Source organism: Caloenas nicobarica, chromosome 8 (genome assembly GCF_036013445.1).
Source record: "Caloenas nicobarica isolate bCalNic1 chromosome 8, bCalNic1.hap1, whole genome shotgun sequence".
NCBI classification, from domain to species: domain Eukaryota; kingdom Metazoa; phylum Chordata; class Aves; order Columbiformes; family Columbidae; genus Caloenas; species Caloenas nicobarica.
Window position 1 is genome coordinate 6,111,115 of NC_088252.1, and position 25,848 is coordinate 6,136,962.

The following is a 25,848-nucleotide window of genomic DNA, read 5'->3' on the forward strand; positions in this document are numbered from 1 at the left end:
TGGTTTATGTGTAACATTTGTCGGCCCAGACCAGCAGCTTGCTCGGGGAGCAGGGCTGCTGCTCAGAGCACCCCTGCAGTGCGTGCTCAGCAGTTCTCACCACACATATGGCACTGGGCCATTTGCCTCCTGCCTGTCGCAGTTTGTTTGGGTTTGGTGCCAGCATCGTTCTTTCCAGCAGCACGCTGGCTTGTGTGTTCTGTGCAACCTAAGATCAGTCAGTAACATTTGCTGTCATGCTGGAGCGCGCTGTCTGATAGTCACAGTGCCTGTCAAGAACACCTCTGAACTAACGGCACTGTTTGTACACTTTTCTGCACAAATCCTCTCTGCTCAGGCTGCCTCCAGGTGCTCACAAAGTTATGTTTCCTTAACAGCTGCTGAGCAGTGACGAGTATTGTCTTGACTCCGGCTTTTGCCCCAAGTGTGTGCAGCTTTGCCTGTGATGTTTTAAAGGACGGGCAATGTGAATTCCGCACAGCTGTCACTTTGTATCTTGCTGCGTGTTCAATGATTTCCACTGTCTCTGGTCCAGATTAACCTACCATACATGGCTAATTCGTCCTGTCCTTGGCAGATACTTAGTCCTTTATCAAAACGTTAGTTTTAAGTTGATGTCAGTGTGTTTTGTCTGAGGATCAAATCGTGCCCTTGGCACGTCTGGTTCGGTGTTAGAGTTGCAGCGGTGGCTGCCACCCGCCAGGCAGAGGATGGAGAGTTTGTTAGAAAGCTCCCTGACCTACAATCTTACAACCTGTTTAAGCTCACCTTGCTCGTCTGTGTCGGTTTTGTACAGGGGTCAGCACAGTCCCGATTTCTAGAAAAGCTTCACGGGTTTGCCTGCTCTCGGCAAACAAAAACTATTGACAAACAAGCTGGTGCCCGTGCGGCCCCGAGGGCTCAGCGCAGGCACGGCCGCACTCAGCGATGGTGGGGCCGCCAGGCGCTCCGTCCCCGGGGCCAAGACCGCTGCACCCGGGGGAGACGGGCAGCTCGGGGCAGCCGTGGCCGAGAGCTGCCCTGGCAGGAGGCCGCTGACAGCCGCTGTTATCCCCCGGCCGCTCCGCGCTCCGGGCCCCGCTCAGCGACAGCGATAATGGCGGCCGAAGGGTCACGTGCTGCGGGGGGCAGCGCCCGGGGGCTTCCGTGCACGTGACGGCGGCTTCCGCCCCCTGGGCTAGGTGCGCGCGCCCCCTCCCCCGCGGAAGTGACGTCGGCCGCGGGTCGGTGCGCAGTTGTTCGGTGCGGCGGCCGCGGAGCAGCCGGAGTCGCTCGGCGGCCACTGTCCCCCCTCCCCGCGCAGGCAGCGCCCGTCCGGCCCCGCCCGCCGCCCCGCCTTCCGCACCCGCGTACGTACGGCCGCACGCACACACACACAGACGCAGCGAGACAGCCAGCCAGCGACGGCCGGGCCGCCACCACGAAGCGCCGCAGCCCGGTGAGTGCGAGGCGCCCAGGCCCGCCGCGGGTGGCGCCGGCTTCCGGAGCCGCTTCTTCCTCCCCGCCGCGCCCGGCCCGTTATGTAAGGGAGCCGGGCCCGGCGCCTCCGCGGCCTGCGCCGCCGGCCTCTCGGGCAGGCCGCACCGCTCCGCGGCTCCCCCTCAGCCACCTGGGCGACCCCTTCTCTGGCAGCGGCGCCATCCCGGGCCCTGCGCACTGTGGGCCCCGGCACCGCGGGCAGCCGCTATCCTCAGCCTCGCTCGAGGGCTGGGAGGGCTCCTTTTAACAGGTGTCCAAATGGTCTTTAAACGGCGGCAGGTGATGGGCTAATTGGGGAGGGAGCCGGTTCCCAACCGCCTCGCCGCACCTGTGCGGGCAGGGCCCGCGGCCGCCGGGCTCTCGTCCCCTTGTGTTTTGTGTCACTGCCGGGACCTCTGCTTACCTGTGTGGAGTAGGTGGATTTTGAATGCACGGATGTCTGTAACGCTGTTTTGTTGATGTATACTGGAGATCGTCAAGTTGAGAACTTCGTAAAAATTCAGTATAGCATCATGAGGAGATTAGTCAGTTGGATTTTCAAATAAATAGCATCAGTAGGCTTCCACTGCATGTGAAGGTCTGTGTGTGGCTTGGATGTTGTATCTGTGCTGTTACCTTTATATCTGTGAGCTGGAGGAAAGAATAGAGTTTTGGTCATCTGTAGGTTGTAGGAAGAGTTGTGAGACAAAAAGAACAAAAGCCTGATGCAAACTGTACTTTTAGTGCTTTTCTAGAATGCTTGGAGCCAAACCATAAACACCAGCCAAATCATGAATTCCGTGCTCTGAGAAACATAAGTTGAGGTTTAAGTAAGGGAAGGTATACAGCTCTCAGCATGAGAAGATCTGGGCTTAATTTGTTCTTAAATGTTCAGTAGCACTCTGCAAGTTACCTAATTTGACTAGACTTTCTGTCTGCTCTAATGTGATTTTACTGGAAGATGTATAATTGTTAGTGTCATAAAACTTCCATGCTTGTATAACTCACGCTTCCCAACATGTATGTTTGGGGTAGTAATTACACACTTTAACTTTCAGGTTAACAAGTAGGAGGAATTAAGAGGCTTCTGGAGATTTTGTCTCAATTTGGAACTTGTGACAGTTTCATCTTATTTTAAAAAGGAACATGGTATAAACTGAAAACTTAATGATAAAATTTACCAAGAAGCAGATCTTCAAGATTTAACTAAGAAGTTGTGAATATGATTCCTTCATGTAGTGAAATTTTATTCTTCCAATTTGATTTTTTTTTCTATTTCTCATAGTTGATTAACTTCCCCTAAATTTGGCAACAGACAGGCATCTAAGATGCTTACTGTGAGGAACTGATGGTTTTGCTGCACTATTCCACTTTGAAATAAGAATGTATGTGATCTCAGAGTTATGCAGGAGATGCAAGTATTGGAGTTGGACAACTTTTACCCCCTTGTGCAGTAGCAACAACAGAAATCATAGGCTTTGAGAAATGCTGGGCCATTTGTTTAATATTTCTGTGCATAGAAGGTTTTCTGAAGAAAAAAGGTTTTGTTCATGTTCTGTTACGGGTTTTTTGTGTTTGTGTGTGGGTTTTTTGTTGTTTGGTTTTTGGTTTGGTTTTTAGAATAGAACGATGCCACTAATGTACAAATGAAGTTGGTTCACGAGCAGGATCTTAGTATGAAATTTTTGGTAAAGGTTTTCTTTCTGTGAATGACACCTATAAGTAATTCTGAGTCTTTAATATATAACCGTGTTGTCTCTGTTTTTACTGATACTGGATGGAAGTAGTATTGGTGTTAATGTATGTGTATTTCAACACAAAAAACCTATAATAAACCACTAGTAGAATAGGCTTACAGATGAGAATTGTAGTCATTAGAAAGGATTAAAAAGTCTAAACTCCTCTATTCCTTTGTAGTCTTAAAAATAATGCATGCATACAAAACATAGAAGGGTGATTGCAGGACTTTCATTATTTCTCTTTAATGACAAGAACATCTTGTAACTTGAGCAGGGGAGGAAGACTTGCATGTGAATGTTTCCAGCTTTGCATTTTACTTTATGTATGAACTTTGGGCAAAGTTGTTAGTTGTCCTTCTCCAGGCTGTGGTTCTACAACCTCAATCTGTATTGCCACTATCCAGTCCTGCTCCCTTCCTTGCATTGGCACTGGGGCTGTTTTAGCCATTTGGGGATGTGTTTCAGCTCTCTCAAGCTGGTAGTAAGAAAATATAGCAACCCTCTGCCCAAAAAGCTCCAGCAAAACCCTGTGTTTTGCCAACCGATTTAGCTGATGTAACTTACTGAAGGGTAAGGGTGCCACTGCTGTCCCTGCACAGGGAGCAGGATTGCTCTCCAGCAGCACGGCAGTTCTGTGTAAGCATTGGTTCCAGCTTCCCGGTAAAATGCAGTGACCTTTTTTGAGGTCTTGGATGAATAGAAGAAGTATGCACTACCTGCAAATACCAGTGCAGTGTGGGATGTGTTGGTTTAGATGTAGGAAGTCTTCAATGCCTGCTGATATAAACCCCCTCTTTTAAGACTTAATTGTGACAAAAGTGCCTTTTATTTGGCCTAGGATTTGCATCAAAGAGCAAAGTGGCTGAAGTTTTAACAGAACATAATGCAACTGCTACTTTAATCATTGTCAGTTATTTGAAGAGCTGAAGTGTCCTGAACTATTTTCTTTGTTACTTAGCAGTGGAAATTACTTTTTTACATTACAAACTACTGGGCATTTAGGAATTGTATTTTACTTCTATTAAGCTTTGACTGGAAATCAAGTGGGTTAAATGTAGAACATTACCAAGATGGTCCTTAACTTTGTTAAGGAATTGTATGTAAGTGGAAACCGGGTTGTTCGTACAGTTTCATAGCAAACAAGCATTCTAAATGTATTCCAGGATGGATAGATGTTAAATACTATAATGAGTTCATGTGAGCGTGCTTAAGTTTCAAGAATGAAAGTATTAGTGGACCACAATAGTGTGCTTTAGGCAAGGTACTTGGAGATTCTTCTCCAACTCTTGTGATGGAGTTGTCATATAATGAGCACAAAGTGGCATTCAGTAGATCTTGTTCTGATAGTGTTTCTGCACAACTTTGAAAATAAATAGTAAGAAAAAAAATGTTACAAAGGAATGCGCAGTTTGTTTTGCAGTATTTGCATTGATCCATGGTTTTTTGCATGTATCTCTGTAAAATGTTTTTAAGAGCAGAATTTCCTAGAAACGTTCTCATTCTGAGTGCAGCAGGAAAAGCATGTGCAAAAGCGTATCTAATTCGGAGTGCTAGAGCTTCAGCACTAGCAGCAGTTGGCCTTTGTGCTCAGCTTCCTGAAATGTGGATTTAAGAGGAGGATGATTGTCCTGGTATCTGTCCCAAGATAAGATTTAACAGGCTTCATCAAAACTGAGTTTGTTTGGCTTTGGCAAGAATGAAAGGTGAAGCATTAGTGCTTCCCAAGCATGCTTGCATAGTCTTTAATCGGAGCATCTTTAATTTACCTTCATTTCAGCTGAAAGAATTAGTTGGGTGTAATTTATATACAGTTGACTCTGTGCAATTTATATACAGATGATGCAGGGTAGACACTTATTTACATACGCATTAATATGAGAATGCTTTGGAGGGGATGCCAACAAAAAGGTTGAAAGGCACAATCCTTTGGGTTCACTTTATAGTAGTTTCCCTAGTGTTTGATGTGGACTTGAAGCATTACAGGGAAGTGGACTGCAAGGTTCTGTATTTCAGTATAACAGATACCCTTCCAAGTAAAATTACAGTAAGAGTGGGATGATTGCAACCACTGGGTAATACTATATAATTATACTTACATGTTGGGTCCTTCAGAGAATACCTGAAAATAATTATTTTTAATTAGAAATGATCTGAAGTTTTGTCTGCATTACAAAAACTGTAAGCGCTTTTTGTAGGCTGGTGGATCTCTACTTGTATTTCAGTGGTGAAAGCAGAAGTGGTGGAAGTATATACCTGTTCAACCAAAGGTGGAGTAATGTGTGTACAGATTCTGAAGTACAGATGCATTTGAAGTGGAAGTTGACATTGTTTCCAGTAAGAGGCAGCTTGCAGGCTCCCAGAACCATAGATTCTTTTTCTCCTTACTTAAGTGGAGTTCCTTTCTCGTACTCTCTACTTCCTTTGAGATCAAGTCTTGAGTTGTCCTTTTCTATTGATTTTCTGTACATTTTCAGCTTCGTATGGCTTCTGTTTAAGTCACCCCTCAGAATGTATGTCCTTGTGTTCTTCTGCAGTCATTGACTACTAATACTTACCATAGTTGTGGAGATATATATATATATATAACACCTTGATATTTACAGAATGTTCTTGTTGGTTTTCCAGTCCTCTTTCTTTCTTCTCATTGCTATTCAGAATGGTGAGAGGGTTACATAGTCATCTTTCCTCCTCATTGCTGTAGAGATTGCAAGGAGGTGCAGCATCTTTGTAGGGATGTGGGGTGTGGAGTGCTGTTGATATTGGAGTGGGAGAGTATATCCACCTCCCTGAAGCCTTTTACCCACAACTCAGAAATGCTGAGACCGAAGTGACGCTTGAACCTCTTATGGGGCTTTTAAGTTTAGGGACAAAATGTGACAAAATCAATATTGAAAGAGGAGCAGAGATGCCAATGAGCAGGAAATGCAGGGAAATACTAAGGGAACAGGCTCATTTCAGTTATTTAGAAATGCAGATACACAGGAGAAAAGAACAGAGTTGCTACAGTGAAGTGTTAGTCCAGTAAAACATGCCTGTTCATTATGGTACAGCAGAGTTAATGCTACAAAACTCCACAGGGCTTCCATGGGAAAAATGCTTTATACTTGAAGATGACTAGTTTGATGTAGAACATTTCCAAAGAGATTTGCGTCAAACTGTTTTTTTCAGTGTTGGTCAGGTGATTAAAACATGCTGTTTTGGGGAACTTTCTTCATACTAAGCAAGGTAAATGGCAGGTTCTTTAACTCATTCTTAATGGGATTCTGTTGTTTTGGTATGTAATCAAATATGAAGCTGGAAAAAATAAAAGCAGTTCTCTTTAAGTTGGTATTATTGCTTAGTTGGTGTGGGAAAGTCCAAGAATCTGGTGAATCTTGTAATTCTCTTACATCAAGTTTAAGTGTTTTTTGAAAGCTGCTGATAAAATTTGACATCATTTACTTTCTGATTTCCTAATTTGGCACAAGTCTTTCTTTTACTTCTGTTGTGTACTAGATGCTGCTAAAACTCCAGGCTCAGAGCTGTCTTCAGTGTTACTTTAAAAAGCAAACTACTTATGCTTTATACAGTCACTTAACATAGGTTTATTAGTGCAGCTATACTGATACAGTTACCTCAGATTCCTGCCCTAATGCATTCTGTAATTAAAGTAGTGGACATGTAATTATGACTTTTGCTTCATAAACTTTATTTACAAAATTCTGTTAAATTCTGTTAAGCTGCTGAACACACACTGTTTGAGTAAAACAGCATCTCAAGATGTAGAGGAGGAGTGACTCAGGTATCGGTTATTAGCAGTTAATAAGAAAGTCTGGATTCATAGTGTGCCCTCCTGTCTTGCTGTTGGAGGCTGTGGTGAAAAATGACCAGTTGAAGGAAGAAAACTGGTAAATCTGTAAATGTATTCCGAACATCAGATTACTGAAGATATTTGGATTAAAATACAGGGATTTTTTTTCTAAATTATTAGAAAAGCAAGTGCGAACAGTGCTCTTGTAAGAGGCCCGTGGTAGGCTGGCTTGTGAGCTGTGCTGCAGTGGTCCGTATTTGGGCATACTAGGAAAATTTGAGAAACAGCTTCAGTTCCATTTTATTTTTCACGGTGTTTACGTACAAGATTCTTTTTAAAACTGGGGATTTGGCTTTATTCCTGCCAGTGATACTAACTGTAGGTGCCTCTTTGTGTGTATACGAAATCAGAAATGACTGGACCCAACTGTCAGCTTGTCGTAGGCTCTGAAGAATGTAGAAGCAAGTAAACAAATAAATGTGAGCTAGCTGTCCAGTACAGAAAGTCTTTTGCCACTTACTTCTGTAACACTTGGGCTGTGTCTGACAGTGGAGGAATTTAGTGCTGGTAAAGGACTGAAATCCCAGACTTGAAATGTCAGCAGTAATAGAGCATAAGTATTTGCATCCCATGGCTAGATGCTTCAACAAGGCAATGGGAAGAATCAAAGACTGATGGATGGTAGATGGATGATAAGTGATTGATAGATGACATGGGAGAAGTCCAACACAGGTGAACTCCTGCAGCGGATTCTGGATTTGCAGCCATGGGGATGCTCTTAGGGATGGAAATATTTTGAAAGCATGTTCCACAACAGGGAATGTTTCATTCCTGAGACATTCTCTATCCAGTTGAGGGCTGCGATGCTTTGAAACTTACTTCTGCTTGTAGCTACAGTTTCAGTGTTGCTGAGTAGTTGAATTGCTGCTTTTCCCGCTGTTAATTTTTCTTCCAATACGCTTTCCCCCATTTCCAGTTCTGTTTTAGTTGCCGAGATTTCAAGCTTTCCCTATAATCAAGTAAATACTTTTTTTTTTCCCCCCCCCCGATTCAGTTACTGGAATCATGAATCCTGTGTATAGCCCTGGATCTTCTGGGGTTCCCTATGCAAATGCCAAAGGAATTGGTTATCCGGGTAAGTAACTCTGTTTTTTAATTAGTTTATGTTACAGAGATCTTTGTTCCTAATCAAGAAGAAATAGTCACTTATGAAGGGCTTTATGTATTATCTGTTTTGGGATTTTTGAATTTTTTTTTAAAATTTAAAAAGTGACATTTTGAGAGTCAAATTAGTTGTTCTGTTGTATTTCTAACTTCGGTATCTCTGCCAAAGCAGCTTATTTTAGGAGCTCTAATAATTACGCCCTGCAAGAAGAAGAGTCAGTCTATTTCTGCTGCTAGTTGGCTTGTGCTGTTAACCTTTCTATCCTCTAATTCCTGTTCCTGCTATCTCTTTTATGACTGCCTGAAGCATGACATCAAAGGTGGGACAAAGAAAATGACCAAAAAAAAGTTTTTAAAATAGAAATCAAATGTATTTCTTGCTTTCTCTGCTCCTCATTTGGCATCAGGTTTCTCACCAGGGTTTTTTTCCCCTCTCATCTCCTAATGTGTTTGTGAGCAGGGTTAATTTCTGATGTCTCCATAGTTCAGAAGCTGGATAAGGCAATAATTAGATTTGGACAGAACTTTTTAGGAAGGCTGAAAAGAAGGGCTGTGTGCCTCCATGTGGTATTTCAGGCAGTATTTCTTGATGCAGTCCTTTTTTTTTTTTTCCTGATATCTGTGGAGTAAGGGAATTATTCCAGCCTAGGAAGAGCATGGAGAGTCTTTCAGCTCAGATTTTGTGTATCATAACCAATTAAACTTTTGTTGTTCTTAGGGGGAGTCTGTTCTGTGATTTTGTTGGTATCTGTGTTGGGAACTAGAAATCATTCTGTGCTGTTACTGTTTATATTCTTCGTAGCTGTACTAGGTTTTCCTACTGGTTCTTACAGTTTCTAAATTGTTTTTCAGCTTAGGCGTAGTGTACTGGAATCCTTATTTTCCTGTTCCACTTTTCTCTGTTCCTTCTTCTAAATACTGGTGCATAAATGAATTTACTGTTGACCTGATTGTCTCAAAAATCCTTTAATATTTATTTTTGCTTTTCAGGTACTTATTTTTTCCTCAAACTTTCTTTATTTCTAAAGTATTTATAAAGGGAAAACCCAAACTGTGTTGCAATGTTTTTAGGTCTGTCAAGTGACTGAAATGGTGCAGTAATAAATTGTAAAGTCGATGCCATGTAACCATAAGTCCCACAGGATGGTTTTATTCTCTAACTGTCTTAGCTATATGAGCTATAGTAATTTTATAATAAGGTAAGCAGCAGTTGTTTACTAATTAATATCACAGTATAATTATTTCTGTATCTGTAATTGTTGGCTTTTTCAAGGCTTTGTTTTGCTTTAGATAAAAGTTATTATGAATTATTCAAATATAACTTTGTATTTTTCTCTATTCATTTTCTAAACACAGATTTATATAAACCAGGGTTTCGTTTGTACTTATAACCGTTTACATATTGCATTGAAGCTCTTGTTTTTACTAAGCTAAGTGGTACCTTAATTTACTTAGGAAGATATACTATTGTAGGTTCATAAGTAGAAGTTGTAATGTTGTTTAAATGCTATTATTCTATTCTGCTATTATACATATTAGATTACGTATTTAATTATGCAATTACTGTATATTTGCCAGTCTTTGCTTGGTTGTAAATTAGCATAACTAAAATATGTGGAATTGAGGTAGAGTTGTTACAGAAGTGCCTTAAATGTCATGCTACAAGTTGATCACTCAAAACTCTTCCTTGCAGCAGTTGGTCAGTTTACTGTGACCCTTGAATTCAGCTTAGTCAATAAGGTCCATGGGGTTACACTGTTACGGGTAGTTTGCTGAGCTGCCTGGTTCAGGCATAAAGATTGTGGGATAAACACAAAACATGTTCTCTAAAATGAAAAGTAGTAGACTTGCATTTAGGATTTTTAAAAAAACTAGTGCATGACTAAGTCTCCCCCGTTTGCCTCTCCTAATGTAAAAGCTACAGATTCTCCATTCAGAGCCATTTAATTTACATGGCTTGTATGGTAATGAACATATTGTTAGGTGGAATGTATTATTTAAAGTCACTGTATTTCTGAAGCTGTTTCATATTTAATAGCTGTTTATATTACACTACACCTATTTGAGGTTGTTGGATGGGTTTACAGTAGTAAGTAATATCTAAATGTTCTCAGGTTGATAAAAGTTCTGTGTGAAAATTAAAACTTCTGCTTGTGGTAGTTACGTTTTTCACAGATGACTTTTTTCTTAAGCAGCTCAGAGTGCTGTACCGTGGAGCTAAACCTGTGAAGAAAAAGTAGTGGACTGAAAACGTAAACCATAGAAGTGGTGTTGCAGATGTGTAGTCGGTTTGAATAAGGTGTAAAGCCGTACTGAAGTTTTTCACTTGCAGCTTGTGAATTTGAAAACTGAAGAGCTATTTACACTTGGAAAAGTTGTTATGAATTGGATATGTTATTTTTACCTTTGATTTTTAAGCCTAATGTTTTTCTTAATCTTATTCATGCTGACCACCTAGTAGTAGTGCCAAGTGTATGTCACTTGATATGTTTACAGAGTGCTTTACAAAACTAGATTAGCATATATAGTCCTGAGCTAAGGAATTTCTATTGTTGGGAGGAATTGCTAAGGACTCTGGGATTTATAGCAAAATAGAAGCCCTCAAATTTGAATAGTAGCGTAAAACTAGCAGCTTTAAGCCTGACAGTGAATATGCAAATAGTAATTGCCTTTTATCTGGAGAAGTTGAAATCATTCTATGTTGATAACAAAATGTGGTAGTAACTCTTTTTCTAAATACAGACATTACTCAGTTTTACAGTTTGGAATAATAGGTTCCTGGAAAAATCAATGGCTGTGATTAGTTCAGAAATTTCACTTACTACAGTCTAAACAAACTTTGTATTTTTCAAGTAATTGTAGCTTTTGCTAATGCTTTTCTGCCTTATGTTGGAGGCCAGTATATTGCAATGTCAGTTCAACCATAGTGGTGGTTCTGTTCTGGTATAGAAGTGTTTACCTAGCATTTTGCCAATACCTCAGTGAATCACTTGTTACTGGTAACTGTCATAGTACGTGCCTGAAACCAGTGAGCTTGTTTGCTACCTGAGTGTAAAAATAAATCTGTGTCAAATGCACCAAGTGTTTTAGACTACCTAAGGTTGCTTTGTACTCTGTACTTGGGATATCTCTGATCTGGAGAGTCAGAGTCACTGTGACTTCTAGAGATTTACTTCTGTGAAAAAGTATCTTTTCTTCAGATAAATGTTTTATGTGCATCAGATCATAAAACTCTGGAGGGAAAGAGGATTGAATAGTTGCACAAAACTTTGTTGTCCAGTTAACTTAAAAGAGTTACTTGGCAAAGTTCGAGATTTGCTGAAACAGGGATGTAAGGGAGAATTACACTTGTGACTCCTTAGCTGTTCCCTCCATCCAGCATTCAGCTGCAGGTGGCTTGGGAGCAGCCCAGTGTTTCAGTCGAGGAGGTGTGACTGAAGGCCATCCGTTAGGTCATCTCAATTAAAAGATGTACAGTGAAAATCTTTGAGAGTAAATTCTAGTTAGACTGGGCAGTTAGTCTAGGAAATAACTTTGACATATTCTTTCTTCTAGCTGGCTTCCCAATGGGCTATGCAGCGGCTGCTCCTGCCTATTCCCCTAATATGTATCCTGGAGCAAATCCTACCTTCCAAACAGGTACGTGTAATAGGTATGTCAAAGCAGTAACCTGAAGTTTGGAAGTAGTTAGAACCAAGAAAGGAAGGGCTTACAATAACACACTGCGGGATAAGCTTTACATTACTTTGAATACGACTCATAAGGAATCATCTGATAAATTTAGTATAATCTTGTCTTATACTGCTTTCACCTTCAGAGAAGGGAAAAATTGAGATTTTTGGCTGTTATTTCTATATTTCAGGCTGATACTTGAGGATTGCGTTACATTTTCCCTCACCGCTTCCTTCTTGATTCTGCTTGCTTTGCATCCTCCTGGTTGTTTCCAGATTCCTGTTTTTTCTTCTGTCTTCAGAATTCTTCTTTTTCATGCTTTTCTTCAATTATATCTCTTTCCAAGTTCACCTTGCTGCCTTCTTTCTGCCCTGAAAATTGTCTTCCACAAACTAATTGTCTAGAAAGCCTGGTTGCTGGGCAGAACTAATTTGTCTGTAGTGGATATTGGAGGAGGATTTGGGTAACTACTCATGCATGATTGTCTTTCAAGAGAAAGGGAATGTGATGAGCGTAGGAAAAGGGAGATGGAAAAACACACACAAGAGAAACCAGAGCTCTCACCTAAGCTCTTATGTAGTTTTGCTTTCACTAATAGAAGATGATTTTGATGTATTAATGATTGAAACAAAACAGAAACTGGTAGTATTTAGTTTCCACTTAAACAAGGAACATAGATCTGATAGAACAGTATTCTTCCTGTGCTTACTTTGCATACTAAGGAATTCTTTACATTGCTTTGTTAATGCAGATGTGGGCCATCTTCAGGAACTCTTTCACTTGCATGTTTTATGCCAGTTTTTCAGAGACACACATGGTACATAAACAAATTTGTCCCTGGATGTCCTTGTTTAACTTACGGGGATAGGAAAGGCTGCTACTGGAAATCGGGAAGCTGATGTTGTTGAAGCCTATGTGCAGTATTGAAGTTCAGTGTCTGTAACGTGGCATTTCACTACCAGGAGACTCCTGTAAGATGTGAAGTCTTAATCTCTCTCTCGGCTGTAGCTTCAAGTCCTGAATGTTGTGTTCTAAGCTGAGTGATGGTTCTATTCCACAAAGGAAAACAGATTTTGTTTTTTAATTTTGCAATCAGACTCTGTATGACAAGTGAGGAAGACTGATGACATGACTGCTTAGAAATGCATCTTTTCACAGGGCTGTGTGTTGCTCTGTTTTGATTTCTTGAAAGGGCATGGCAGCAATTACTGAGGCAAGAGAAAGTCATCTAAAATGTTTGCCTGCAGAACCTGTTAGTAGTGTGTAGCTAACTGTGGAATGCTCTGGTTGGTTCAACCTGTGTCTCTGTTTAGTTTGCTGCTTAGAGGCATAGCGAGTACAGAACTGATTTTGGCTTGTCTTTGGTCTTGCATTGAAGGCAGAGAAACAAATGGATAAGTTCCAGTAATTGAAGAAAAAACAAAAACAAACAACTAAACAAACACAACCCCCCCCACCCAAACAAGTACTTACTAATACACTATTCCGTTTCATGGTGGAGATTACCTTAGTGATGTGTCTCTGCCTTCTGTGCTCCACTGTGTATAACATCAGATTCCTGCAGCTATCCTAAGAAGTACCTGTAATTTTTGTTCCTAGGATGAGATAACTGAAAGGTAGTTCCAGTCTTATTACTGGTTGTAGTTTGCAAATCCTACTGCAGGAAGATGAAGATTTACCAAATTACGAGACCAGTGTTTTTATCCAGTTGATAGGGTTTTTTCCTCTGTGTCCATTATGTTGTAATAGATGATTATGGTTTCTGGGAAAGATTCTTGACTTGGTAGACTTAATTGTGTTGCCACATTATTAGTTTGTGTTGATTAATCTTGGAATATATCTTATGCTATATAACAAAGTTAAGAGTAGGAAATTTTTCACTTTTATGTGAAAAAGGAATAAAGACAAATAGAAGTTGTGGTATACCATCTTCAAATATCCTTAATTTTCTTTTAAAGCTAGTACTACTAGAATCTTTATTGCTGTTGAATAGAAAAATAAGCATTTATTTCAGAAGTGAGAATAACTTCATTTTTTAGCTGCTCTTTAAGCTATGAACCAAAGCTCAAAATGTCCAGGTCTTCTAATTCAGGCAGATGAAAACTTGAAGTACTTTGTCCTAACAGCTGGGGATTTAATATTTTTATTAACTATTCTGATGTAACTGCTCGTTTGTGGAATCAAAGCTTTTGTAAATTTGTCTCATGCAGCAGTATTTGAACGTGCTGTGCCACTGTTCGGTACCTTTTTACAAGTAGCTTCCTTAAATTTCTGTGGTTTTGAATAACCACATGGTTTACTTTTAAGGTCTTTGCTCCCTATAAGGAAGAAAATAATTACATGGGAAAGCAGAATATCTCTTGTACAGATGTACCATTTTGTGACAATGGAAGTTAAATATCCTGTGCAGCCGTATCAGTGGCTTTTTAGAATGAGAGTGGGCTTGACTGAGGACATAGTCGTGGTCCACTACTGATGCTTCAAGTTCAGCATTTTGTAGCTGGCTTATTCAACAGAAATAGCTCTCCATACTAGAAACAGAAGTTACTTCCTCAGCATGGTCTATTTGTCAAATACTTAAGATCTCTAAAAACAAGACTTCAGATTAAGTGCTGTGGTAGCTTTCTTTAGTATCTGCAAAGGTGATAAATTCTATCAAAAAAAAAAAAAGAAAAACATAGCAAACCTATTTCTTCATTAACATAAAAGTTTTCAGTTTGAAGGGTGGAATGAAATTGTGAAGAAACTCAGACTTCTGCAAGACAAAGGAAGGTCATCTGTCATCATGCTGTCTGCACAGACTGATTTTTCACAACACAAATGCCAGTGTTCTCTCTGCTGTGTGGCTTCAGATCTGTTCTCTGGATTGAAGTCAGCATGTTCTAGACTGTTTTAAAGTCGACAGTTCCAACTAAATAGAAATTCGGTCTGTGGATGTGGCATCTCCTGCTGTGGTGGACCTGCAGGAGACTGAAGATGGTTTCAGCATAGCACAGGCACAGGGCTTTGGTGCTTTCTCCAAAATAAGTGATGCTGAGTGCTTACTACCCAGGATGTCATTACTGGTGGGTGCTGCTGCCAAGGTGTTTGTATTCCCACTCTGGCCATTAAGCCATAGTATAAACATGGGAGTGTAGTGGGCAGCAGCAATGGTGCTTTTCACAGGTCTCTTTCATGCCTCATCAACCTTGTTCTGTTCTCCTGAGACCTTGTCTGGTGAGGGCAGGAGAAACTATGGAAGAACTGTCTTCAGGCAGGGTCTGAGCCAGCAGTTGCTACTTATCCCTGTAAAAACTGAACAGTTCCCAGCATTTACAAGGCGGACTGATTTGGGGGAACTTGTAATAGGAATACCAGAGAATTATTTCGGATGGCATCTGTAGTCTTATTGGAAGGTATACAAATAATTCATAAGTGAAGATGAAGGGTATGTCTACATATGCAATACATAAAAAGGAGATTTAAAGATACTGAAGTGCCTTCAGAGTCTAATTTGCAGTTGCAATGAACTCTACAGTGTTTGTGTTTCAGAGGTGTAGCCTTTCATGTTTATTTTAGCCAGTTCAGAAAATGCCAAAATACAAATATGAATAAATGTAAGTTGAAGTGGAAGATGCAGATTGTGTCTCTCTGTTCTCTGAATAATCCATCTGGAGCTCTTTACATGAGTCCTACTTTTGAAATTAAGCTGTTCCTGTGCTGCATCATGTTCTACAGAAGGCAACTGCAGGTTAGTTAACGGTTACTGTGTTTTGCCAGTACAATTTGGGATGCATTTGGAACTGGACTAATATTAACATGGATGAAATCCTCCAATATAGGAATGCTGCCTAATATGCTGAATCCAAGTATTTAATTATATTACTCTGAAAATACAAATCCACTTTTTTTTTTTTTATCCCATATCTATAGATTTGAAAAGAAAATTGTGCAAAAATACAGTTAACTTTTCATGTTAAGTTGACACAGTCAAGTATTTAGGTTTTGGACTGTTATCAGTATTATGTAAATGATAGAACTTGTGCTGGGATTTTGAGGCTAGCCTGCTAAGTGTTCACAGGAAGATTAAGGAGTTTGGAAATTAAGAAAGTTGCTACCCTGACTTTAGAAAGCAGTGTACTGACACTTGTTTTTCATGTTTTTAATGCAGATTTACCTTTGTTTCAGGTTACACACCAGGCACCCCATATAAAGTATCTTGTTCACCCACTAGTGGGGCAGTGCCACCGTATTCTTCGTCACCGAATCCCTATCAGACTGCTGTGTACCCAGTTCGAAGTGCCTATCCACAGCAGAATCCATATGCACAGGTAAATAAACAAAACTAAAAAATTGTCGCACATAACAAGGTATATCCAATCTGCTTAGTGTATTTGGATTTGTCAAAAACTTTTGGTTCTTTAGCTAAAAGCAGCTGAATAAAAAAATTATGAAATAGTGAGAGAAGTTCTGTGATAGATTAATACAGTAAAAGATCCAAAATGAAGGGAATGAGTGATGAATGAGCCCTTTTTGTTGAAGCCATTGCCAGCGTTGGAGTTTTAAAAAGGTCCTGGATTTGAATGTTATGCTGAATTCCTTAAAAGAGAGCTAAATGTTAGAGTTTGCCAATGAAATGCAGTTGGAATAGTTGAAATGAATGTTTTGGCTTCTACTCTGTAAATACATTCCATCTTTAGAAGAATGCTTTTATTTTATGGTACATTTGTGAAAGATGGCATCATTTATCTTCACCATGAGATATCCTCCTGTAATTACTTAATTTACTTTTTTTTCTCTAACAGCAAGGCACTTATTACACACAGCCTTTGTATGCAGCACCACCCCACGTAATTCACCACACCACAGTTGTGCAGCCAAACGGCATGCCAGCGACGATGTATCCTGCTCCCATTCCACCACCTAGGGGGAACGGTGTGACCATGGGCATGGTGGCTGGGACTACGATGGCAATGTCAGCAGGTATGGAACTTGTAACCCTCACGTTCTCTTGATGAAGCTCTCAGTTTGAGGCAAACACAGCTGCATTACAAAATTGCGATGCCAGACGTGTGCTTGGCAGAATCACGAAATCGTTTAGATTAGAAGAGAATTCTGTAGGTCATCTAGTCCAGCACCTTCAAAAGGGATCCAGCTAGGTCAGATTGCGTACTTGTTCGCTGATATTTTGATCATCTCTAAGTATGGAGATATCATACCTTCATTTCAGATACTAGTATTATGGTAAAATAGTTTTTCTTTAAATCTGTATGGAATTTCACTTACCTTGCGTGCTTTGCATCTTACCTTACCAGTGTCGAGGATCTGACTTCCTCTTCTCAATACATTCTCTGTGCCTCGTTGAAAACAGCAGCCTCTTCAGGCTGAGGAACACGCAGCGTTCTCAGCCCACCCCTCATATCACTGACCTTCATTGTATGTTGAAATACAACATTTTATGTGTTTACGCTACCTGCAGGTCTTCTGTGTCATAGGCAATGGTTAGGGGTGTCGACTTCCTCATGCCACACTCTTTTAGTGGTGGTGGTTTGGAGAAAATGTTGTTTAACCAATAATGAAGACTCATCTGTGTTTACTGAGGGGGTGTGAAGCTTCGTTACTCAGTGGATGTTAACGTACAAAGAAATGTCCACATTCACTCAAAGCATGCTCAGTTCACTAACCTAAAAAACAAAAGCCATGAACTGGTTTTCAGATTCTGCTTTTTATCTAGTCAAATTAATTTGAGGCATCTCAAAACTAGGGAAGTTGTGTCGCAAACTGAGCTAGCATTGGAGTTTCGTATGTGGGAAAGCTTGTCCTAGGTGTTTGTTACTGTTTCTACGAAGTGCTATAGACCAAGACTGTTAAGATCCTGCTATCTTAGCCTGTTTGTTTCTGAAGCCCCATAGTCTGTAAAAAAACCTATCTGTAATAATGCAAACAAGAACTGATTTATTCAGATTTAGCAGTCAAGTTATCTCTGCCATCAGATATTGTTATAGCATGTAAAGCCTGCTGTGGGAAAAAGTTTTGCAGTGAATAATGCTTATGTTGCAGGGTTTCTGCTAGAGCTATTTTTGAGTAATGAGTATCTCTGTGTGCATCAGACTAAACATCAAAATGATCCCCTTGTGTAAATGTTTGAAGGAAGGTTGGGGCTGCAGTCTAAAATAATACTGGTCATTTTAAATCAGAAGATGAGCAAGCTGTAATTGTTTTAAAAATTAACTCTTTTTTTTCTCTCCCCTCCCTCCCTTTATTTCTCTGTACTGGAATTTGTACTTACTTTAAAAAAAAAAAATGTTCTCTTCATCCTAGGTACTTTGTTGACAACTCATTCCCCAACTCCAGTAGCCCCTCATCCAGTTACTATGCCCACATATCGGGCTCCAGGAACGCCAACCTATAGTTATGTGCCCCCACAGTGGTGATCATCCTGGCAGTCAGTGTAAGTTACCAATTTACATTGAAAGCAGTTAACCTTTCTTATAAATCACAGCATTGCAGGTTCTTCTGGGGAGAATTTTTTCAGAAGGTAAGCAGTCTGGGATACTTCTGCTGTATTCTAATTGAGTAAGAATACACAAAAATTATTGCTTATGTAATAGCTGTTCCCTACAAAGGAGAGAAGCCTTGTGGGATTTCTTCAGTGGTCTGTATCTTCAGAAATCATGAGTCATTTCTATTGTTCACGATTGTTGAATATGAAAGAATGAGCCTCAAGTTGGTTTTATTAAAATACATCTTGGACTAATTGTATTCAGTATTTTGAATTCATTGGTAATTCTTGAATTCAGCAGTACTGTGATTCCTGAATGAAGCAATGTGTGTAACTTCGTAGTCTTACTTTTGATTGGCTAAATATTTAGGCAAGGTAGGTGTTTTGCCTTACTCTGAGGGTGAATCTTTCTCATAAGCTGCTGAAACAAATACACGAACTGGAGTTTTAATTTCATTTATACACTCTGTTTCAGGGAAGTCTCACTTTATACGTCTTACAGTCAGCATGGAAAAATTGTTTCTAGTGTGGCCCAAGATTTAGATCATGGGTTTCAAGAAAAGGAGTTTAATTTTGAAATCCTCTATAAGGTGGGATGGATTTTGGGGGCATAATTTGCATCAAACTGACACAAAGCCTAATGTTTTGGGGATCCTTGCTTCTGGGGTTTTTTAGCGTAAGTTGAGAACAGCTTCATTTGAAATAAGGACTTGTCAGACCAACTGAACAAGAAATTTTTACATTTAGTGGATTTAGTCTGTGACAAAGTTAACTACGTTTTAACTTCCTCTAGATTTCTATTTCAGCAGTTAGGAGTCAGAGTTCTGTGATTGCAGGTGACAATGTTCCCTTTGAGTTAGGAATGGAACAGCCGTTTCTCATTTTGTTGTGATGCTGCATACCAGTCTGCAGATCTGAAATGTTTCACATATAATATTTCATTCAAGAGTGTCGTATTACGTGAGTTGAGTACAAAAAGTGAGAATTTTGCTGTGACTAAACTCATGACTACTGATAATTAAAAAGGTATTTTACACTAAATCTTAATATTGCACCTTCTACTTAAGACAAAACTGCTAGTGAGGATAGAAAGCTGGAATGGACATGACAGGAGAAAATTGATGCAGTGAATTCTTAACCTAGAAGCCTGTGGATTTCAGTTGACTGGATAAATGCTAGGGTAGCAGTATGGAATGCCAAACATCTGTTGTGTGTGCATATCAGTGTGGTGCATGCAATGGTAGAATGTTCTGGCACACTCGCATAGTATTTCACATAATTGAAAATATTTCCTACCTTTTTCCACCTCTTAACGTAGGTTTGAAGATGGGAGATATGCAATCAAGAAATTGAGGTTTAAAAGTTGGTGCTGAAGCCCTCATGCCTCCAACCAGGACTTTCTTCTGAATGCTTTCAACACTTGGCTAAACACTACTAATTCCTGATCACTGAAGAATTTCCAGTGCTGCATATCTTACATCTTGGAACTCCAGCAGTTAGTCTTAAAGCAAATCCTAAATCCTGTTTTGTGGACTGTCTTGCAATTTTTTAGCTAATTATAATGATAAAAAGGGAGTATAAATTTATTCTGATCCATATCTAGTTGAATGCATGTTAAAACACGGAAACAAAGCTTGCTCAATCTACCTGCAGTGACTGATGCAAAAACCATCATATGCAAATCCAAAGGAACCGAAAAGTATTTTACAACTTGTATCACTAATGCACTGTTGTAATGTATGCAGGGTCTTAAGAGGTAGAATCACGAAAGTGAGTTTCTTTATAGAATACCATAATATACATTAGATAAGTGCTTCAGCCTTTTTCAGGTTGATGGAGTTGCCAGTTTAAAAGGGGCATATTTTTATTTAAGTGATGTATTCTTTTCAAATTCAACTACTAAATTGGAGTGACTGGAAAATGAGTCAGACAAGCTGTAGAAATCCCGCACGCAATTAGTTTACTTCATACCTGTTCATTTTCATTGTATGGATTCAGTGTTATACAGATGTTCTTAAGGATCAGAATGAAACGACAAAGGTAATGCCGTGTGTGCCAGTAAATAACGCAAACTTCCTTGAGGCAAAACTGGCTCTTAGGAATGGTAGGAGATGACTTCACCTGCGTAATGAATTGCATGTCCTGGGGAGATATATATCCAGTACTATCTTTCATATGATGCAAGATGTGTCAAAGTGAGACTGCCACGCAGACTTGTAGAAAAACACTTTCTTTTAGTTCGCAGTTCAGGAAATCCATGCTGTTTTTCCTAAAGAATGTTGTAGTCAGTTGAAAATGTATGTGCAGTTGATGCAGCTTGCTTTCCTGACACTTGAGAAATTCTAAGGCTTTCTACAACAAACAGGAGGAGTTCGGCTGTGTGTTATTCTGAGGAAAGCTTGTGTGCCTGATGGGTATGTTAAAGGGGAACAAACCATTTAAACACAATTTCCTTATTAGCTACTTGCAGTATGGACTATGAATATGCTGTAGAAGGGCTGCCAGAAAATAAGAGGTTTCAAATATTTGTTGTGTTTTGTGGGGTTTTTTTCCCCCCCTAAAAATATTTGTAATTGAAGTAGGAGCCATTTTCTCATTACAGCATTTTGATGTGTTTCTTAGTATTTTCTTGGTAAATTGCACTTGGAAGCACGTAAAATAAGACTGACTGCAGATTAGCATTTCATTGCAATGAGGCATTTCTGATATTTGTTCTTGCAACTTCAATTTTTAAAAAGTACCTCAAAGCAAATGCTGTGGGGATAAAGGGCTAGCCTTAGAACCCATTTATATACCAAAATTGTTATGGAGGAGATTTTAAATTTTTAAATTTGAATATTGCACATAAAATCGAGGTTTTTCTTAAACCTACTTGACTTACAATTCCAGAAAGATGCAATTTTCTTTTTTTGGGTACATTCTGCCTGCAATAAGTTATGCCGTAAATGGTTACAAAATGTTGTTCCCTTTTAAGCGTTTACACAGAGGTATTCAAGCTGTATTGTTCTTGTAGGTTGACTTCCATTCAGAAGGAATTTTTTTTTAAGTTCTATATGTAGTTACACTTTACTTTGGGGTGTTCCGCACCTACACAGATTTGGCAGCTACTTCAGGGTAGCATCAGTGCTGATTTAACGCTGCCATTCCAGTACTCTGCCCTGGTGGGAGGCTTACGTACCTTTATAACCTGTTGGTGGTTAGAGCCTTCAGTAACTTTATTTTTTACAGTAAGCACTCTCCATATTTTGTACTTCCTGGGTTTTTTTGTTTTGTTTAATAAAGTCTAGGTTTATTTTGCATGAATCACTGTCAGTGGACGGCCCCCTTATTTCTAATGCCTTGAACATAACTGTTGTTGGAATAAGTACTTTAAACCTTATTCATGAGCACTTACTGCAGCTTAGGGATTTTCATGTTTTTATATGGAGCAGAAAATTACCCCAGACAAACTTATTTGAATCTGTATTTCTTCGTTCAAGCCTGTTTAACAATTCCGTTTGTGTAGTAGATTTGCAGCTCCGATTAGTCAAGTGTGCCGGAGAGTACAGTGAGCATTAATACAGGCCATTTGTCCATTGTAGCTAGTAGAGAGTGACTTTTTGTTGTCTTCACAGGATTTTCACAAAGAGCTGAGGTATGAAACAGTGCTGTGTTGGGGAGAAGCTATAAAGAACAAGCTCAAAGCTTTGCTGTCTCCTGTCTCATCACCCGATAAACTAAAGGTTTGAAAGTCATAGGAGAGAACTTTAATCAATGCTGCAAGACATAATTAGTTAAGGAATGAATATAACTTCTATATATTTGCTCTGACTTCAGATTTCTAAATGTCATCTCAGAATTGGTCTCTGTATAATATTCTATAACACTTAGGCAGTCTCACTTACTTGAGCACTTTTTTTTTCTAAGTTGCATTATGGGATTCATCCACGAGGGGACGCTGTACCTTTTTTAAAAGGTACTAAACCTCCCAGTTTTCATCAATTATAATCTGCTGGGAGGGTGGAGCATGTCTCCAGTAGTTGATATGGAAAGTAACCAAAAGCACAGTGCAGGGGAACGGGGGGAATATGTGTATATATAACTATCTTAATGGTATTTTGTTGCAAATAGTAGAAAGCATGGATATAAAACTGCGGAGGGGGAAACTGTACATCTTTAAATAGGCGTTTACACAGTGAGGGTCTTATGAAACATTCTCTCCTGCTTTTTATATAACATTCCCTATTTAGAATTCCTTTATAAATAAATACGCAGTATGTGTTTGCACTAGAGCTCCTCAACAAATGAAAAGAGCTAGTGCAGTAGAGACATTTCAGATCAAGCTTCTCTTTAAAAAAAAATTTTAAAAAACTACACACACAAAAAAACCAACCAAACAGAAAACTTTTATGGCAGCTTTATATGATTAAAAAAAAAGTACTACTTTAAACCTGGAACTGAAAATAACTGTTGCAGCAATAACAGAGAAGTCCAAGAATTTTTTTTTTTTTGTAAATCAAATTTCAGGTGTTGAGTTTTGATAAAGTATTTTTTAAAAACTGAGGTATTCCCTATGTCAGTAACAACTGATGAAAATGTCTTTTAAATGTAGCAGCAGCAAAAGAAAAATGGCTAATAATTGGCACCAAAAATGCCCTAGTCAGTGGTGCGGTGGTTATTAACAAAACACTAGGAAGGAAAACAGAGAACCTGCTTCTAGATCTTGCTTATGCTTGTTGTAACCATCTCCTGTTTGAAGTTTCTAGGAGACGTGCAGGAATGCTGTTCAAGAAAGCTGCTTTTTGAGTGTACTATGCAAGTTAAGTGCTTAGATGCGGTGGTAGATGATGAAAAACCCTTTATTTTAGTTGGAAGTCCTTCCTTGTATTGCTTCATCAACTGAAAAAAAGCCAAGCCAAAACACCGCCACCACCTGTAAGTACCACCATGTCGTGGTGTTGTCTGAGAATAGTTCATGGTACAGAGTTGTATACCAGGGTACTCAACGTTGACTACTCTTCATGGAGTGTTCTGGCTTCACTGCTCCTTGGGTAGTAGGGCCACAGAGCGAGAGATGGTCAAGATTGACTTGGGATCATTTCCCAGTGCTTAAGCGCACAGTACTATACGCCATTCATTTGGGTTTAGAACATGTTTTTGCTTGAGTCGCTAAGCACAGCGATCCGATACCACCACTTAACTCTAGGCTTAAACTTGTGCCAGAGAGTAGTAAATACCATGTATGTGAAACCTCCCATCTTAGGAAGGTGAACAATATAGTGATGCTTCAGCTGAGCTTGTGGGGAGGAGAACAGCTGTTGTGGTTGGTGGCTGGCACTCTGCAGTTGCCCAGGGTAGGGTCTCTGCAGCAGTGGGTAGGAAACAGGTGTGGTCGTGTCCAGCCTTCTCCAGGAGGTGTCACTGGCCGACCTCGGTGTGTGCGGAGGGTCACCAGCAATCCATTACTCCTCGTGTCCAAGTGTTTGTGAGCACCTCTTCAAAAGACGCATATTTAAGCTCATTCAGACTGTTCTCATTAATACATGTCAGCTTTCTAATCCTGTATTTTATCAACTCTAAGCTTCCTGCAGAGACCCTCAGATTGGATGAGGTAGAATGCCAACTGCAGCAAAGTTAGGATAGTTTAGTGCATCAAGCCTCACCAGGAATCAAGTTCATTCTGAGATCTCTGAAGTAGTGAGGACTCCTTCAGCAGGCTGTGTACACCTCTGTTTGGGGGCGTTGAGAGGAAGTATGATGTGTTTTGTAGACAGAAGAGAGAAGAGGAACAGTGTTTATCTGGGGACAAGGAAACCTTTTCTTGTGTAAGTTGAATGTAACACTGAAACATCTGAATTCCACAGGTAGTAAGGGTCCATTTGTGATTTAAAAAGATATTATAAACAATTTATGGGCTCTGAAGTTTCAACATCAAGAAAGTGAACATGACTTTTCTAAACTGTTGTGACTTTTGGGCACTTCGCAGGCAAACTGGGAAAGCTTTTTAGCTGGCTGCTGTACAGACTTGTTTTAAGTAGAATGGATTTGTTAGTGGGTTTTTTTATTGTAATGCTATTATTGGCTGCCCTCATGTCTAAGATTTGAAAAAGTGAGTGCATGCAATGGAAGTACAAGAGGCCCCAGTAATAGTTCTCCATGTTTGTTATGAAATAGACACAGGTTTCCTTTTTATGACTTTTTTTAAAACTGTCTTACAAGCAGTTGTATTGGTACTTTTTTTAAGTTTAGGTCAATGTTGTCTTCCAGAATAAGTTTTAAGGCATCACTCACTCCTGCATTGAACTATCGCATCAACACAAAGAGTGGAGATTCCATTCTGAGCCAGTTCAATTGTGTGAAAATTCATACTTTTTTATTTTTTATGCAATTCAATGAGTAGATGAGCTCAGATTTAAATTCTTAAAAGCACGTTTATTGTAACAAGAATTGTTATGTATTAATACTTCAGTTTTCAATAAAGATTGACTTGTGTTGCTTATTGTGTTTTTTTTTTTTCCTACTGACTTTGGTGACATCCTTTTAGAAAAGATTCTGTTCCTGGATAGCTTTAGCATTTGCTTGATACCAAATCGATGCTGTTTCAGAGGTGACAGGCCTCGAGCAGAAAGCCGTTAAAAACCGGAGTCTTGAGTGTTCGCCAGAAGGAAAAAGCATTGAGTAGGTGTGAGGTGTAGATAATTACCAAGTTTCTTTAGAGTGTGGGTGGCTATTAATGACACTAATGTTAAAATGCAGCTATATATATTTGAAGGGGACAGGTTTATAATGCTTGAACTAACCAGCTATTTTAATTTATTGCAGGTCTCCAGAAGCAACAATAACTTACCTGGTAATGTTCCTGTGGAAAGTAATGTGTGTGGAAGAGGAAGGCATAACATCAATAACTGCATCGAACTGTAGAAAAAGCATTTGGTTTTCGAGATTATTGCTACAGGTGTTTTTAGTTGTTCAGTCAAGTAGTTCAGCTTCTGAAATAGTAGCCAAGCACTAGGAATCACATGGACAGACTTTTTTTCAGTGTGTTTTACCTCGGGTTAATTGCTGGCCAGTTATTCTGGGATCACTTTTATTTTACAAGGAGGTAAGTTTGGGGTTTTCTTGCAGATCATTGGAGCTGATGAAAATGTGTAATCCTTAACCAGCGGGTTGCTGGAATCTGGGAGCGTATGAATGGGAAATGCTGGTCTTTACAATGATGCTGATCATTCTTGGGTTAGGGGGATTCTGGTGCAGCTGGTCTGGTGGTGGTCTATTGTGACAAATTACTTTATACTGTATCTGACACTCATAAGAAGGTGGTACTGAACTTCTAAGTCTGTATATCAGGTTTCTTGCGTGTTTGTTTTAAATGTGTCTGTGGAACTACCAAAATGGTGGGTCATTAATGGTTTAATTTTTCCTCTTCCCGGATTGATTTGCAATGGCATCGTGATGCATACTACTCTCCCACTTACTTGCTGGTGAGTGGCTGTTATTTGCTACAAAGGTTAGATGTATTTATAAGAATTCCCCTCACTTTAGAGGTAGCGTTGAACACTTGGTAA

General features: G+C 39.7%; 1 protein-coding gene across 1 annotated transcript; it reads left to right on the top strand.

Moving 5' to 3' along the window:
- Window positions 1-1,229: 1,229 nt before the first annotated feature.
- On the top strand, window positions 1,230-24,721 carry FAM168B (family with sequence similarity 168 member B). Its single transcript, XM_065640372.1, has 7 exons — window positions 1,230-1,438; window positions 8,042-8,122; window positions 11,707-11,790; window positions 15,991-16,133; window positions 16,608-16,785; window positions 18,124-18,253; window positions 19,623-24,721. The coding sequence occupies exons 2-6, from the start codon at window positions 8,053-8,055 to the stop codon at window positions 18,234-18,236; spliced, it is 588 nt and encodes a 195-aa protein (XP_065496444.1). The 5' UTR covers window positions 1,230-1,438; window positions 8,042-8,052; the 3' UTR covers window positions 18,237-18,253; window positions 19,623-24,721.
- The last annotated feature ends 1,127 nt before the right edge of the window (window positions 24,722-25,848 follow it).